General features: G+C 51.7%; 1 protein-coding gene across 1 annotated transcript in view; it reads right to left on the bottom strand.

The window, feature by feature from the left end:
• JAKMIP1 (janus kinase and microtubule interacting protein 1) overlaps positions 1–17,421 on the bottom strand; it is a 182,636-nt gene that overhangs the window by 4,874 nt on the left and 160,341 nt on the right. Inside the window, exons 17-20 of the mRNA XM_078001920.1 lie at positions 15,063–15,131; positions 13,550–13,627; positions 9,854–10,057; positions 1,433–1,498 (exon numbers count right to left, since the gene is read on the bottom strand). Coding sequence (XP_077858046.1) covers positions 1,433–1,498; positions 9,854–10,057; positions 13,550–13,627; positions 15,063–15,131 — 417 coding nt within the window. The remainder of the gene's footprint in view (positions 1–1,432; positions 1,499–9,853; positions 10,058–13,549; positions 13,628–15,062; positions 15,132–17,421) is intronic.

Here is a 17,421-nt window from a genome sequence, read left to right as displayed (position 1 = left end):
CTGGCAGATGGGGACTCTAGGAATCAGCTAAAACTGGGGTTCCCATGAGGGTAAGCAGGGAACTGGCGGGCGAGCCCTGCCCCCACCCCTGTGCACAGATCCTCAGTCCACTTGCGACCTGGCAGGGCCCTACGCCTCCAGCAGAGATGGGAAGGTGATTTCCTCTGCAGGGAGCCGACTCTCACAAAAGAAGGGAGAGGAAGCATCTGAAACAGAGGTGAAATCTTAAGAGCTGTCCCATCTCTCTGGGCACATGATTTGATTCTCTACAGGACTGGAAAGGCTGTTATCCCTTTTTTGAACAGCCCTGGAATCTGCCTTCCAGAGACTTCTGCCCTGGTTTGTCCCTGAAATGAGTCAGCTTCCTCTCTCACAAGACTGGCCTCAGACACATGAAGCCCAGAGATGCCCTTTCTACCTCCTCTTCCCAAGCTGATCCCACCACGACCTTTGAGATTCAGGTGGGACCCCCTCTTCGGGCAAAGGCATGCCGGCCCCCGGACCTCCTGGATGGGTTCAGCGGCCCTCCATCTTGTTGCCACACTTGAACTTACCTCTGTGACACTAAATAGGCAATTATTGTTTTTCTGTACTCATCTAGGATCATTTGCTTACTCATCCACAAACATTTGATGATGCCCTATCCTGCGGCAAGAAATGTCTTGAATCAGATGAACACCACGTAGACCCTGTCCTCAAGGATTCACAGCCATCAGGTGGAGGAAGATGAAGGGCAATGCCATGATAAAGCTGCTTTGCGTGTGTCCTGAGCAAGACTCATGTGTGTGTCTGGACCAACGCCATATGGAGGGGCAGGGTGGGATGGCTATGACGTCCATGGAGACCCCAGCCATCCCTTCCTAGCTGCGGGACCATGGACAGGTGTCCTAATCTATCTCTGCCTCAGTTTCCTCACCCATAAAATGGGCATCATGGTAAATGGGCTGGTGGAACATACCCAAAGCCCAGTGAGAGGCCAGCCTCACGTCCTCTGGGATGGGAGAGGCTGCGTCTTCCAGGAACATGCGACTGGTTTGGGGCATACAGAAGGTATTTAAAAATGAATGAGTCCCTGGACGAGAACCTGTGTCTGTGGTTAGGGGGATGCCACCAACCTCAGCGGGCTAACATGCTTCACCTCTTTCCTAGTGAGACAGCAAGGGAGGGATTCTGGGGAAAGGCTTTGGTGAAAAAGATATACAGAGTTGCCCCAGCCTGCAAATTTTTGACAGCCATTGAGAAGGAAATGCCTTTACCAGGAAGGAATTTTGAGGAGCTACCAATTTCCATGAGGTGCTGATTTGGGGGAAGAAGGGCAGAGAAAGGAGGGCTGCAGACAGAGTCTATGCTTTGGACGTTATGAAATAAAATGATTCCGCGCTAACATTTCATGGAAAGAAACCTGGGGACAGTGTGAGCTGCAGTCACCTACCTTTTCCTCCAGTTCTTTCAGGTGCCGCTTCTGAAACTCCAGTTTGTCCTCCAGTTCTCGGATTCTCTGAAATACACCAGGCTATGTGTCAGAAAAAGTACATTTTCCAGGTTTAAAACCTCTGCTTTTATTTTTATTTTATTTTTTTATTGTGCTCTAGCACAGAAGCCATAAAGGATACAAACACTGCGGGCAGCTTGGTGAGCTCTGATACGTGCACAAGCCCGTGTCACCACCGCCCAAAGCAAGACAGAGAGCGTCCCAGCTCCCAGAAGGCCTTGGTCCCCTGGCTCAATTCCAGCCCTGCAAGGGGATTCTGTTCTGACTTCTGTTGCTAATAATGGATCGTGCCTGTTCTAGAAGTTTGTGGAAATAGAATTACACAGTACCCATTCTTAAGAGGGGATCTTTTGAAAATAAAACATTGAGACTGGGCCAAAACATGTAGGCACCCTGAGCAGCTAATAAAGGGCATGGTTGGGATGTGACACCAAGTCACGTACTTGTCCAAGATTTATTTAGCTGCAGCCTGGGGGCTGGGGGGAAAGGAGAAGGGCAGAGGAGGTGTTGGTGGGAGCCACTGCACCAGCATCCACCCCACCCTCTTAGAATCCCACTCAGCACGTGGTACCATGGTGACCAACAGATCCGGTTTGCCCAGGACTTTCCTGGTGTGAGTCCTACGAAACCCCTCCGTCCTGGGCAAACCGGGACTCTTGGTCACCTTCCTTGGTGCTGCGCCTGCAGAATTAATTTCCTGGGTGGTTTACCATTCATTCCTTCCCGTCCCACGCAGCCTCTCCACCAAGGGAATCTGGTGAACTCCCCCGTGAACTCCCCCGTTTCCAGCTCTTCATGTGCTCACAGGGCTTAAGCCCCATCAAGGGCCCCACCAAAGTGGGTTCCTCTGGGGCAACTCTGCCCAGTGGGCTGCTGCCCCTTGTCCGCCCTGAATGGGATACAGAGCTCATGCACTGAGACAATGCTGGGAGGTGGAAGGGTGGACGATTCCAGCCAGCAGAAATTAAAAGTGGAGTCACCACAGGCCTTTATTCAGGCCCAGAGAAGCCGTCTTGCATTCTGTAGGGCAGTGGTTCTCCAGTCTGTGTCAGCATCACCCAGAGAGCTTATTTAAATGCAGATTGCCAAGCTCCGCCCACAGAGCTTCTGACTCAGCCTGGCTGGGGTGGGGCCTGCGTGAAAGGTGCATGCCAGCAAGCTCCAAGGTGATGAGGACGTGGATGGTCCAGGGCCCCTGCTTTGACAACCACCGCTGTGGGCACATTTAGTCACTCAGTAAATAGGGCTCCATATGCCTGGGCGTGTTTCAGTCCTGGGGAGAAAGACAAAGTCTCTCCCCTTATAGTCCAATTATGGTTCAAACAATAGCAGCATACAAATAAATAGAAAGGGCATCAGATGAACGCAAACGCCATCAAGAAAACCAAGAGGGGCCAGGCGCAGTGGCGCAAGCCTGTAATCCTAGCACTTTTGGAGGCTGAAGCAGGTGGATCACCTGAGGTCAGGAGTTCGAGACCAGCCTGACCAACATGGTGAAATGCGTCTACTAAAAATACAAAAATGAGCCAGGCATCCGGGTGTGGCGGTGTGCTCCTGTGGGGAGGCTGAGACAGGAGAATCGCTTGAACCTGGGAGGCGGAGGTTGCAGTGAGCCGAGATCATGCCATTGCACTCCAGCCTGGGTGACACAGCGAGACTCCATCTCAATAAATAAATAACTAAAGAGGCGTGAGGAGGGTGAGGGGTGAGGGATTGAGCTGTGGGCTGGAGGAGACGTGGAACCCAGCAGGGACCTATGACAGTTCACCAGATGCACAGCAGGGGAAGGGAATTCCAGACAGAGGGAACGGCACATGCAGGAGGCCAAGGGGCCTGAGGTGTGGGGTCGGGGACAGAGTTCAGAGGGTCTGGAATGGCCCATGTCCCGATGAGGTGCTCACAGCTTTGGGGTTGCCATGGGGAGCCAGTGACGGGTTCTAAGCAGGGACATGATGAGCTTTTGATTTCAGGATGATCGCAGGGGCAGCCAAACAGAATGGATTCCATGAAGGAGACAGAGAAAAAAAAAGATTCTCTTGGATCTGTGACCTCGGGCCATTATTCCGCCTCCCTGAGGCCTGGTGTCCTTATCTATAGACGGGTGCCGCCCACATCTAAGGATTTAACAAGCAAAATTGTACCAAGTGTTTAGAGCAGAGCTTGGCATTGAGCACACCATAAGTTAGTTTTTACAACCGGTAATTTTCTACTCTCTCCCACCCTAAGGGAATGGTGTGACCTCAGTCTGGCAGTGGCAGGGGTTTCCCGGCAACCCCCTCACATGCAGGGCGGCCGAGGAGCTGCTGAGTCAGCGGGCATGCGGCCTGAACCTGGCTTGAATTCTGGGCCCCGAATGTAGCAGCTGTTGGGCTCTGGGTGAGTGACACGATCTCTCTGTGTCTGGAACCCTCTGCTGTGATATCTGTGTGGGACTCCGTGACTCGGAGGGCAAAATGGGATCTGTAGGACAAGGCTTTGTAATCTAATGTCCGGCTTTACAGTTTCCAAACAACTTCTGAGAATCCCCCAGGAACAACTTCTGGGCTTTACAAATCAGTCTGAGAGCCTGGCTGTCATTCTGATCTTTCTTGACGTTCATGCTTAGGAAACAGTCTCTCATCAGAGTGTGGCAGGCCAGAAGGAGCAGTGGGTAAGAGTTTCCTGATCTGATGACCTGAGTTCACAGCTGAGCTCTGTTGCTTCCTGGCTGTGTGACCTTGGACAAGTTGCTTACCTTCTCTGAGCCTCACTCTGCTCTCCCGTGAAAAATGGCATCAATGACCTGTCTTCATAGGACTCGTGTGAGTTTCATTCAACCAACATCTATAGAGCGCCTTCTGTGTGTCAGCGCCACCCTGTCTCCCTGGGCTGGAATATTGCCCCAGCACCTAGAACAGTACTTGGTACACGAATGTTACAACAACTGAAAACAAAACAAAATAAAACAAAACAAAACACAGTGCCATGATGGCCAGCAGGGGCATCTTTGAGAGGTGGACGATGCAGCTGGGGCAGTTGGAAGGGGCTCTAGAGGGCTTCGAAGGTCAGACTAAGCAACCTAGACTTTGTACTCTGGGCACTAGGGAGCCAGTGAGGGTTTCAGGGGAGGTGCTGTGGTGGTGCTGTGTGTTAGGAAGGCTTCGGCAGAAAAAGAGACAATGGAGAGGGCATTGCCATCGTGAATTGTCCCAGCAGATGTCTCTGCAGGCCGACTGTGGCTAGGAAGTGAAACCAGTGCTGCTGAACCCTCAGAGAGGGCAGGACAAAGTGAATTTACCCCAATGGCTTCACTCCAACCTTCACTCAGGCAGAACCTTTTACAAAAGTGCAGAATCATTCTGTCGGGAAAGGTGCCATCCACTAATGGATGTTTTCACATCCTCTTTTCCTCTGAGTTAACAGGGCTGGAAAATGCCAGTTTCAGCTGGGGCCGGGCAGGGGACATCGCTGTACCCTGTGGGCCGGATTCCAGGCGAAATACAATGGCAATGTCCACAGCAAACTGGGAGACTGGGAGGGTCTGTCCATGGTTGAAGCAGGCAGCCAGTGCTTGGGCCAGATCAGAAGTGGGGTGAGTGTTACCAGGGCACCTGGCTGTACTATGTCATGTCGCCTGTGTTGAATACATGAGTGTTAGGGACTATTATAAATATAAAGGTGAGAGAAGACACGATAATGATTAGGTTGGGTTAGAAAGGCCAAGTGCAGCAAATGTTAGCTGATATTCCTTGAGTGCTTACTTTGTGAGCACTTTAGATAAATTCTCCATTGACCACAACACTTCAAGACGTGTGCGTTGATTGTACCCATTCTACAGACAAGAAAATTGAGACTCACAGAGGTGAACTAACTTGCCTCAGGTTACATCATCACTAGGGACAGGATTTGAATAAAAATCTGTCTGACCCGAGAGCCTGTGGCTTCTAATGCTACATCATAGCTTTCCATATATAAACTTTAAAACATTAATTTTTATGTTCCTGGAGGGGAAAAAATCATGGTAATGCAGGTTTGAATTACTTCCCTTTGGAAAAAAAAATGTAGGTTTTGCAATACTCTTTTGAAAATACCAGATTTCTGGAGACTATCAAATGATAGCAAAGAATCGCAAAATATGAATAGTGAACCCTCAGGGGGTCATGCAGTGTGGAGACCAGGGCTCTGGCAGTGGACTCAGGACAGGCCTGGCCTGGAGGGGTCATTTTGTGGCTGGCTGACCTTCATCCAGCTGTTTTGTCTCTGTGCCTTCATCTCTCCATCTGTTTAAGCCGGTTTGAAGACTTAATTAGGTAGCCAAACACCTGTTTTCAAACAGGTGTTTTAATGATGCTCTTTACAACCACTTTCAGGGTGGTGGTTTCTCCGTAAAATCCTATACACAGGGTACTACTTTTGAAAATTGCAGCTGTTAGAAAACATAAAGCATTTCCTCAACCACAGTCAACTATTCCCACCTCAGGGGCTTTGTACTTGCTGTTCTCTCTGCCAGGTGGCTGCCTGGCTCACCTCCTCACACCATTTTAGCCTCTGCCTGTTTCTGACATCTTCAGTATTTATTCGAGTCTTGCTTGTTTCCCCTCCCCAGAATCTAAGAACATCCTCCCCATGGAAGCAGGACTTTGTCCACTGTTCCACTCCCAACAGGCAGCACTGTGCCTGGCATGGGGTGGGTGCTCTACGCATAGTTGTTGAATGGAAGCCAGAAGCAGCAGCATCTCATTTCCCCAGCACCATGTGGCCACTGGGGCTGGCTGGAAAGTCTCCCCTTTGCCCCGGAGTCATACCTAGACCACCCACTTCCAGGAAGACCTGTTGAAGGAAGCATCCAGTAAAACAGACGCACTCCTAAGTTTGAAGGCTCCGGGCTACTGGCTGGGGGCTCCGGGCTCCCGTTGCTACTACACGTGTGCAACACTACGTGGAGAAGGGGAGCGAGAGTCGGCACACATCACGGCATCAACAGTTACACTGGGAGAGTTTGGCCAAGCTTTTTCACCTGCAGAACCACACCGGAGCCTCAAGGCAATGCCTGGAGGCGCAGCCGTTCAGAACTACCCATAGTACAGATGAAGAAGCTGAGGCCAGCAGACGTTAAGCCTTGCTGACCATTCTGGAGCTGAACTCAAAGCAGGGAGGAGGTAGGTACTGGATTCTTCTGCCTGGTGTGCTAGAGGAGGGAGACAGGGTGATGGGGAAGGGAAGGAATAATAACTCATTTTCTTACTAAACCAAAAAAGTAACAAGACCCTTATATCCCCCTAGAACTCACAGCCATGCGTCTATAAGACAAGGTTTGACAACTTGAAGTTGCACAGAAGTCACCATGGGATCTTCTTAAATGTGGAATCTGATTCCATAGACCTGGGGCAGGGCCTGAGAACCTGCATTTCTAGCAGGCCTCAGCATCATGCCAATGTCCCTGGTCCCTGAACCACACTGAGTGGCCAGGGGGCAGCACACTGCCTTGGGTATTGACATCCACGCATTATGACATAAAGAGAGTCCTCTTTCACTGAAGACCTACCATGTACCAGGTGAATTGGTTTGCATATCTTATCCCATTAAAGCCTCAGAGCAATGTATTGTTGAATAAATGTATTGACTTCAGCTTATATGTACATATCACTGTATTTTTTTTTTTTTTGAGATGGTGTCTTGCTCTGTCGCCCAGGCTGGAGTGCAGTGGCCGGATCTCGGCTCACTGCAAGTTCCGCCTCCTGGGTTTACGCCATTCTCCTGCTTCAGCCCCCTGAGTAGCTGGGACTACAGGTGCCCACCACCTCGCCTGGCTAGTTTTTTTTAGTTTTTTTTTAGTAGAGACAGGGTTTCACCGTGTTAGCCAGGATGGTCTCGATCTCCTGACCTCGTGATCCGCCCGTCTCAGCCTCCCAAAGTGCTGGGATTACAGGATTGAGCCACCACGCCCAGCCTATCACTGTATTTTAATAAAACTGAGGTCAGGGAAGTTTCAATATTCAGTGGGAGAAAGGAGTGTCTATGAATTACCTTCAGCAGAATTCTCAACTAATTTGAAAATGATCCAAAGATAAAGGAAAAGCAATATCAACCCTGGTTAAACTACTGTTCAAGCTTCTCCATGCAATTGACTACACAGTTTGGTAAAAGGAAGTTATTTGTCCCGTATGATCTTACATAAACACCACAAAACACTTGCGTTTTAAATGACTGTTTTCTTTAAGGGATGCAAGTCCTCCACTGCCCAGCAGGCAGACACTGCCATGGCTTGCTCTTTGGCTTTTAAAAAATCACTCAGATCCTGGGTTCATTTCTCAGCATGTGCAGCATGGGGGCTTTTCCAGGAGTCACAGTGGAATGCGGCATTGCCCTGTATCTTTACGGTGTGCTCTCTAACCCATCATACATTTCAGACTTAGGCCACCAAAAGCAGCACATTCCATGAGACTTGAATCTTTGAGTGGGGTAACGATTTTTTTTTTTTTTTTTTTTGGCTCAAACACACAAATGTCGCTCTGTCCTTTGAGCAGGATCTCCTGAACACGAAATCAATTCCTTCATTTGCTGCATACTCAGTGAGCAAGTCCTGGAAAGAAGGCACAGTGCTTGGCCTTAGAGACAAACCGGCACCCAGCTCCTAACTCCCCATCTGCTCCTGCTACCTCCACCCATAGACTACACTCAGCAAGAATCCACAGTGGGCTGCACTTATTGAGAGCAGTTTACAAGTAATAATTATCTAAACCTTACCATGCCCCGGTGAGACAGGCATTGTCATCATCCCCATGAGGAAGACACTGAGGCCCAGAGAGGTTAAATAATGTGTCCAAGGCCACACAACTAAGTGGGAGAGCGAGTTCAGAGCCAGGCCGTCTGGTCCCAGTGTCTGTGTTTTCAGCTTCTTTGCTGCCCTAAGCTGACCCACACCACGCTGCTCTGCTGCCCAGAATACCCTTTCCCTTTGATGGTGATGATGATTGATTTTATGTTAACTTGGCTAGGCCATGGTACCCAGATATTTGGTCAAGTATTCTAGATGTTGCCGGGCATGGTGGCTCACACCTATAATCATGGCATTTTGGGAGGCCTAGGTGGGCGGGTCACTTAAGGTCAGGAGTTTGAGATCAGCCTGGCCAACATGGAGAAACCCCATCTCCACTAAGAATACAAAAATTAGTTGGGTGTGGTGGCGGGTGCCTGTAATCCCAGCTACTCAGGAGTCTGAGGCAGGAGAATTGCTTGACCTGAGAGGTGGAGGTTGCAGGGAGCTGAGATCGTGCCACTGCACTCTGGCCTGGGTGATAAGAGTGAGACTCCATTTCAAACAAACAAACAAACAAACTAGATGTTTCTGTGGAGGTCTTTTTTAGATGAGATAAACATCTAAATCAGTAGACTTTGAATGAAGCAGATGAGCCTCCATAATGTGTGTGGGGGGGGTTCATTCAATCACCTGAAGGCCTTGAGAGAAAGACTGAGCTCCCTGAGGAGAGGGGCATGCTGCTAGCAGATGGCCTTCAGGCTTGAACTGCAACAACTCTTCCCTGGGGCTCTGCTGTGCCCTGCAGATTGTGAACTTGCTGATCTTTATCTACAGTTGCGTGAGCTAGTTCCGTAAAATAAGTCAAACTCTTTCTCTCTCTCTCTCTCTCTCTGACCACATCCCCCTTCTTTTTTCCTTCTGTGACATCCCTCCCCGCCAGTAATCTAGATCCTTACTATCTGGGTGACCTTCAGTCACATGAGTTAACCTCCCTGAGCCTCAGTTCTCTTGTCTGGAAAGTGGACATCCTAGTGCCCACCCGTAGGGTCCCTGAGATAAGGGATCTGCAGTGCAGGGAGCCACTGCCCAACACACGGTGAGTGCCCAACAGATGCTCTGCATGCTGCTACTTCTTTCCCTTCACGGTCAATCAGGAGTCATGAAGCCCCCAGCTCCCCGTGTGCTCAGTAGCACATGAAACTCACATGCAACATGGAACCTTGGTTCCACTGAGGTTTTCAGACCTCAATGGAAGCTGGAAGGCCCAATCCTCAAATGAGCCACCATCACAAAAGGCAGCAAAAAAGCAAACCATTCAGCTGATGCCTCCCTGTGACCAGCATCTGACCTGGAAACAGCGTGCAGTTGCTGGAGGAGGAGGGCCGAGGGAGAAGGCACTTGGTTTGGATGAATGTTTCAGCGTTTGCTCTATAGAATGTCTTGCCCCATCACAGGGAGTTATGACGGGCATCTATGAAATCTTGCTTCTTAGAAACTTGCTTTACCACCAACTCTCCCTGGAAAGAGCCTGGGGCAGTCAGGGGTCCATCAGGGTGCCAAGGTGCACACAGGACGACAGGGATGCCGGGGGTGCTGTGGGCACAGCAGCTGCTGACGCCTACCTGCTGGGCCTGCTGCAGCAGCTCCATGCGCTCCCGCAGGATCTGGCTGTCGAACTCGCGGCTCTGCCTGAGGATCTGCCTGCGCACCTTTTCCACAGCAGCCTGCAGGTCCTCCCGCTGGCCCTCGCTCAGCGCCTCACCGGCCCTCCGCCCCGGCTCCTGCTGCAGCGCTGTGTACAGTGTGGCCTCCAGGTCTTGGATTTTCTGAGGAGCCCAGATCACACAGACAGAGGAAGGTCACAAGGAGGTGAACAGGAACCACCAGGAGGCTGCTGCCAGTGGAGGCAGAGTCAGGGAGCGGGTTTTGGGCAGGGAGGGGCATCTGGCAGGGGCCAAGCACAGGGCCAGCAGTGCCCAGGGGAGCAGGCTGTGAGGGAGCAACTCGGCCCCACGCACATGTTATCCAGAGCATTTTTTACTCTATTCAACCCAGACGCCCCTACTATGCACAAGAGGGGACAAGGGCAAGAAGAAAAAGTAATCATAACCTTCCCTTAAAATGCATGACTCAAACAGAGGTGCAAGTCACCTGAGTTTTATTTCATCCTTGGCTTCCAATCGACTCTCCTCACCTTGGGAACAAATCTCCCCTTTTCTAATGGGTACCAATGGGAAAATATGTCTGGATTTGCATTTGGTTTTCAGCTGCCTTAAGAATGCAACTCTAGCCCAAAGCAAATAGTGGCAATGTTTTAATTGCCCCAACCCCTCACAAAAGGAAGACACCCTTTGTTGGCAAAGCTGAATGAGACATTAGTGACCAACTGGGGATCCCTGCAAAAGCTGAGTTTTCATCATTACAGGATGTTACTCCTTTTCACAGCAAGACACTTAAATATAGCTATCTTATGGGAATGTCTAGGGACAAAAGAAAATTAGCTCCTTTTCTGCCTTCCTAAATCCCCACCCACAGTCCTTACTAAGGGACAGCTACTTCTCTTCCAAAGAAACTACAGGTGGTATAGAGGAACCATGAGTTTCAATAGAAACATGCCACTGAGGCAGAGGTTAACCATTAGCCCTCCATCACCAAGGCCGAGGCTAACCGGTACCCCTCCATCACTGAGGCCGAGGTCAACCCAGTAGGCCTCCGTCACCGAGGCAGAGGCTAACCAGTAGCCCTCCATCACTGAGGCAGAGGCTAACCCAGTAGCCCTCCGTCACCGAGGCAGAGGCTAACCAGTAGCCCTCCATCACTGAGGCAGAGGCTAACCCAGTAGCCCTCCATCACCAAGGCCGAGGCTAACTGGTAGCCCTCCATCACCGAGGCCGAGGTTAGCCCAGTAGCCCTCCGTCACCGAGGCAGAGGCTAACCCAGTAGGCCTCCATCACCGAGGCAGAGGTTAACCCAGTAGGCCTCCATCACCAAGGCAGAGGTTAACCCAGTAGGCCTCCATCACCGAGGCAGAGGTTAACCCAGTAGGCCTCCATCACCGAGGCAGAGGTTAACCCAGTAGCCCTCCATCACCGAGGCAGAGGTCAACCCAGTAGCCCTCCATCACTGAGGCCGAGGTTAACCCAGTAGCCCTCCATCACCGAGGCAGTCTAACCCAGAAGGCCTCCATCACCGAGGCAGAGGCTAACCCAGTAGCCCTCCATCACTATCAGGCCACTTCCTTCTCAAGTCTCCTCTGACTTTTCCCTGCTGGGATCCAGGCCCATTGAGCCAGACTGATTTTAACCAACAAACATGATCACCTTCACCTCTGCCCACCCCAACGGTTGCCCCTGGGGAATTAGAAGACCGGAATCTGTTTCCCGGCAGAGCTGCAGGGCCCCCAGGTGGGCTGCACATGGAGCAGAGCTTGCTGGTGCCTGCAGGCTCACCCCTTCTCTACTCAGCAGCCAAGCTCCCAGGAGACCCCCGCGTGGCCAGTTTCCAGATGGAAACGCATCACTTGATTCTGGAAACCCCGTCGCGGGCCTGCCCCACCTCACTCAGCTCAGTGACAAAGGGACACAGGCTTGCATCTGGCACCTGCTGTCCTGGCCCCAGCATGGACACACGACCCTGCCACCCTCTCAGAGCATTTCACTTCCTGACTGTTCATGAGAGTCCAGAGCTGCGTCAGAACTCCTGTCTACCCGTGCGACTGAAATCCCACTGGGAGCACACTGCCCACGGCAGGCTTTCAAATACTCCAAGTGTGAAGGTAGCTTCTATATGGTGGCAGAACCAGCATGCAGGGGCCTCTTCTGCAGAGTCAGCACTCTGAGGGATCCCTCAGGCCTCCCTGAGTTGGTGCTTAGACAAAGGAAGGGTGGACTCCAAGGTGTTCCGAAGTGTGTTTTCAGAAATGCCAGTTCTGCAAGATGTCCTTTGAAAAAAGGTCCAATGATCCAGTGAACTTGGCACACTGCTTGCTTACATTCCTCTCAGAGCCTCGACTCACCCTTTAGCACACTAAGACCCCAAGAGGTCCTTCAGAGTTTTCCAACTTACTCTATTGCGCTACGCTTCGCAGGGCCCTAGGGTCCATCTACAATCACATTCCTCGGCGTTTTTTGGGAAACGCTAGGGGAGAACAGGGATGTGTGATAGGGATGGCCCATCCTGCAGGGTGTTTTCAAAAGGACCAAGCCAGGACCAAAACAAGGAAAAACCTAAAAGATTAGAGAGGCAGGAGACAAACCAGGGTATAGATGAGAATGTCTCCATTCGTTAGTTGCCCTCAACACTGCTGATACATCGTGTGCCCAGAGGGAAATGTGTCTTGATAAGGCTTAGTCCATTCTGATCGTCAGCATCTCCTGCTCTCAGTCTAAAGGGATTCAAGCCTCACAGCCTAGACAGGAAGGGCCAAGGGTCATAGCTAGTTGCACCAGCCTTCACGTCTAGAATCTCCTGTCCATTTGAGCTAAGCCCAGGCTACCTGCTCTCTGTCTTCCTGGAGCCTCTCATGGGAAGCAGAGTTTTAAAGTCATTTTTTTAGTGATTGGCTCTGCATTTTGTAGGTGCAAACCCATTTTTGTAAAATGACTTTAACTGCAAATGATCTGGGCACAGATTTGCTCAAGAGTCTCTACCACACTAGCTTCTTCCTACAAGGAACGGCATTGAACTCTAAATTCTCTCTCCTGCAGAGACACGTTTCCATGATCTTACTCAACTCCCTGCCTCCCCCAAGGAGAATTTCTCTCAGTGCCAGGAGCACTTAGCTTTGAGTGTGAGGACACAGGACCCTGAACATCATCTCACTGTACTTTAATCACCAGGATGCACAGAACCAATTTTGCAAGCCAAATGCGATATTACATCCAACCTTACACCTCGTCCCTTCGGTTCTGAAAATCACCTGGCCTCATCTAATTGCTTTACCTCTGCGTTCCTTTGTGATCATCTCTTTTTCCTATTTATGGGAAAACTTGCTTTGGGACTTTAAGTCCAACTATTTAAGTATCATCAAACATATAAGAAATAGAGGTTCTTCCCATTCATCCCAAATGATTACTAGAATTTAAGAAGCATGTCTAAGAAAACCATTAAAGTAACTTTGAATATTTTTGAAAATCACGATTGATTTGGGAAAAGGGACCATCTGTACAGTCATTCCAGCCACACGGTGGAGATGGCATTGTTGTCGCTCCTGTTTGGCATTGGGGAGCACCCTAAATGCAGTGTCAGCCCCGGAGGGAAAAGCAGCCTCTAATGTGGAGTCTAGGAATCCAAAGTGTCAAACCCACTTCTGGTCCTACCAGGTAAGCCTGGTCAAGGGCTTGCTTCCGGTAGTCGAGCTCCTCTTCCAGATAGCCCTTCTGCCTGCTGAACAGGTCCTGAGAAAGAGGGAGGCGCCATCAGGGACCAGCGTCAGAACAGGAATCCATGACAGCTTCAGAGCCCGTGTGCTAGACAGTGGCAGTCTCACCGAATTGGGGGCACTCAGATGAGAAGGGACTTGGTGGTCTTCCCTGTTTGCCCCACGTGAATCGCCCAGCGGGAGCCTCACTGACCCGGGGCACCCTTGACAGCCCCACATGGATCCTCGGTCAAGACTATCCCCTTCCTCCTGCTTCCCTTCCTCTTGGGTACCTGACTGTAAAGAAGGGACCCACGTCAAACCCAGGCACAGTTCACAGGAGTCCCTCTGGGTTCCTCCTGCTGCGTCTTAGTGGCCCCAGAAGACTGTCTTCATGGTCCCAGATGTGGTTCTTTCTTCCTGCCTGAACTGCCTCACCCACCTCCCGATCAGTCTCACTGAGCACACTTCTCACTGCCTCCCATGTCCCTGGATCACTCTCTAAGACCCGGCAAGCCTGATCTCTCCAGAGTGCAAATCTCTTCTTATGACTGATTTGCGGGTTTCAGGGTTAGAGTTCATCTCCTGTAGCCACTTCCTTTTATAGACAAGGAAGGAAAGAGCCAGGGAGGACCAGAGCCTCACCTTAGATGCCGCAGTTCGGTGATGGCAGAGGTGGGAGTAGAAACCCAGGCCTTCTGGCCCCAGTCAGGGCTCTTTCCGCACCACTCCCTGCTCCTAGGCCCCACGAGTCCTTCCACCTTCCTCCTTCTCCTCCCATTTCCATTTCTCCTTGGAGAACTCGAATCGGCCTTTGACTACTCAAGAACCACGTCTTCTGGGAAACCTTCTCTGTCCTCCCCAGGCTCTCCATACATCCATAACCCCAGTGAATAACCTCCACCACCATTTATCAGGTACCCAAGGTGCCAAGCACAGTGCAACCCTGGCTATGTACCTAGCATTTCTCATCCCACAGCCCAGCAAAGCACAGATTGGAGTTTCCTGTTCATCAATGAGAAAACTAAAGTCCAGTTTCCCAAGCTTTCATGGCCAGCAAAGGTTTGAGCCCTGCCCGTGTGTTCCTAGAGTCACTGCGCCAGCATTTCAATATCTGGGCTGTGTCTCTCCTAACATCCTCACGCTGCATTCACAGGAGCTCATGACCGCACGACCCTGCAGGCCTGTGAGCTTGCTCCTGGTGGCAGGGACCCCACTTATTCATTACCAAGCCTCTAATCCTGGCATAGCACCTGGGACACAGCAGAGGTTCTGAAAATAGGTATTCAATGAGTAACTGAGCAAGTGAAAGAGTAAGTAAATGGGTGATAATTACTCAGAACAAACACTGGGGCAAAAGCAAAATTGAGAAATGCATGCAAATCATTAGGAAAACACATGCAAAGCCTTCCTGCAATCGACTTTGCTCTTCGAACCCTCTCCCCCCACCCCCAGGCAGTCAAATCTTTTACCTTCTCCTTCTCCAGGTCCAGCATCTTCTGGGTCAGGGCAGCCTCGGTCCCCTCTATTTGCTTCAGCCACTAGAAAACAGCAGGGACAGGAGGGGTGCAGCAAAGTGAGAGTCAGAACCCAACGGGCCCTGGAATTTCACAGGTGTGTGAATTTCATAGATCGGCTTTTTCAGGGTGTGCTCAGGAATGGATCACGTCACGGCACACACATGCCTGCACCTGCGGATGGTGTGGTTGTGTGTGCATGGTCCAGCCTGTATGTGCAGGAGGTCATAGGTGTAAGTATGACATGTACGTGGTGTGGAAGCTGGATTCAGAGCCTGGGTGGACCCAAGTGTGGACGGCTGCGAGTGTGTACAGCAGAGGAAGTGGCGTGGTGTAGCTGATGTCACAGAGTGCCTGCTCTGTGCTGATGCTTCACTCAGGAGACCTCATCTGACCCTCTTACGACCACCCCATGCAGTAGGCAGCATCACCCCCATTTTGCAGGTAAAGACATGGAGGCTAAGTTAAGTAACTTGTCCAAGGTCACACAGGTGCAGAATGGAGACTTGGAACCCAGCCTGCAGGACGCCAAAGCCCTCATCCCTCCAGCAACGTGAGTTGGAGCAGCCCAGAGTGCCTGGTGCCACCATGAGAGGAAGTGGAATCACACACAGGATAGGGGGTGCAGGAGCATGAAAGCAGGGTTCGTGCCAGGACATGAGGGTGCAGGCACAGAATAGGGGGCAAACAGGTAGGTCGTGCACCTGAGTGCCAGGTAAGGGAGTGGGAGCTCTGTCCACGTTCCCTCTGGGGTCTGGGCTGGGGGTGAGCACGGAAGCAGGTGTCATATGCAGATGTGTCTCTATGAGGAGCCCCTAAGATGGGAGGAAGTCCAGGCCAGCACAGGGGGGCTGCCATGTGGGGGAGGGCTGCGGGGAGGTCAAGGCACCGAGGGATGTCCGGGCTTGACAACACCACTGACCTCCTCATTGCTCAGGTTGTTGGATGGCCTCCCGCTGCCAGGCCCCAACCGCAGAGCTCCCTCTTCCCGACCCCAGGCCCCGGCTGTGGAGCACCCCCTTTCCTAACTCCAGGCCCCAGCTGCAGAAAGCCTCCTTTCCTGACCCCAGGATCCCCTAGTTTCCTTGTACTCCTTTCTTTCCCCCTCCTCTGGCAGCAGCTGGTTACCCTCATGAGGTCACCCTGCCCTTGTGAGGTCCTGGAGCCCTGCCCTCCGCCTTCCCCACCTTACTCTGCCCTCCCCCCGGGATCCACCCTCCCTACCCTTTCTGAAATGTCTCCCACCCAGATCTGCCCCACCACACCCTGTGTGCCGCTGCCTCCTGCACCCCTCCACTCCCAAGTCTCAAGGAATCTCCAGGGCCTGCCAGGACCCCTGATGGGGAAGAGTGCCCCCTCCTTCCTTCCGTCCACTTCCAACATACTGGCTTCACCTCCTTCTGGTTCTCAAACCCACAAACAGCACTCCTTCCCCATCACAAACCCCCCATTCCCCTTTCGGCCCCCAGGTTCATATCTGAAACCTCCCCACACACCACAAATCCCTTTCTGCCCCCCAGCCAGCAAGTTCCCTAAAAACCACACATGGGCTCATGGAACCTCCCTGCTCTGCTCAGAGCCCTCCAAAGACATCCCCTCACTCCCGACAACACTGGCAAGGCCCCAGCGTGGGGTGGCCTCTGCAATGTTCACAGTCTCATCAGTCAGCACTCTCCTGTCCCTGCTGAAATCCCGGGCCCTGGTCATCCTAACTACACAGAGCTCCTCAAACATGCCCAGCCTTTCCCTGTGCCGTCCCTACCTCTCCTGGCCCCAGCCTCAGCCCCAGGCCTTTACTGAGCTAGCATCACTCAGTCTTTAGGCCCTGAGCTAGCTGTCACCTCCTCCAGGAAGCCTACCCTGCTTGAGTCCATGGGGTCAGTTACCCTCCATGGTGCCCATGTCAGTCACCTTGTGAATGTCTGGTCACAGCACTCACCTGACAGGCGCTGTTGTCTGTTTCACCCTGCTGCCCCCCTTGAAGGTGGGGACCATGTTTACCTCCTGTTGGACTTCCTTGACTGGCACAAGGCCTGACACAAGCAGGTGCCTAATAAACTTCTGTTGAATGAAGGAGAATCGAGGGTGTGCAGGTTGGTGTGGTGTGTGCTGTCTGTACAGATGGGACTAGAACTGATCGAGTACTGTCACAGAACTCCCTCCCTAACGTCACCGTGAGCTCGGCCCCCAGTATATACTCCAGTACAAGCCACGGAGGCAGCACCCAGCACCCTGTGCCAGCCGCGGTGGCCGGCACTTCCTCAAACAAGGCTCAGACAAGATGCGTGTTTTCTTAGAAACAGATAAGCATATT

This window comes from Macaca mulatta, chromosome 5 (genome assembly GCF_049350105.2).
Source record: "Macaca mulatta isolate MMU2019108-1 chromosome 5, T2T-MMU8v2.0, whole genome shotgun sequence".
Lineage (NCBI taxonomy): Eukaryota > Metazoa > Chordata > Mammalia > Primates > Cercopithecidae > Macaca > Macaca mulatta.
The sequence above is the reverse complement of the archived record's forward strand: the minus strand, read 5'-3'. Positions and strand labels throughout refer to the sequence as shown.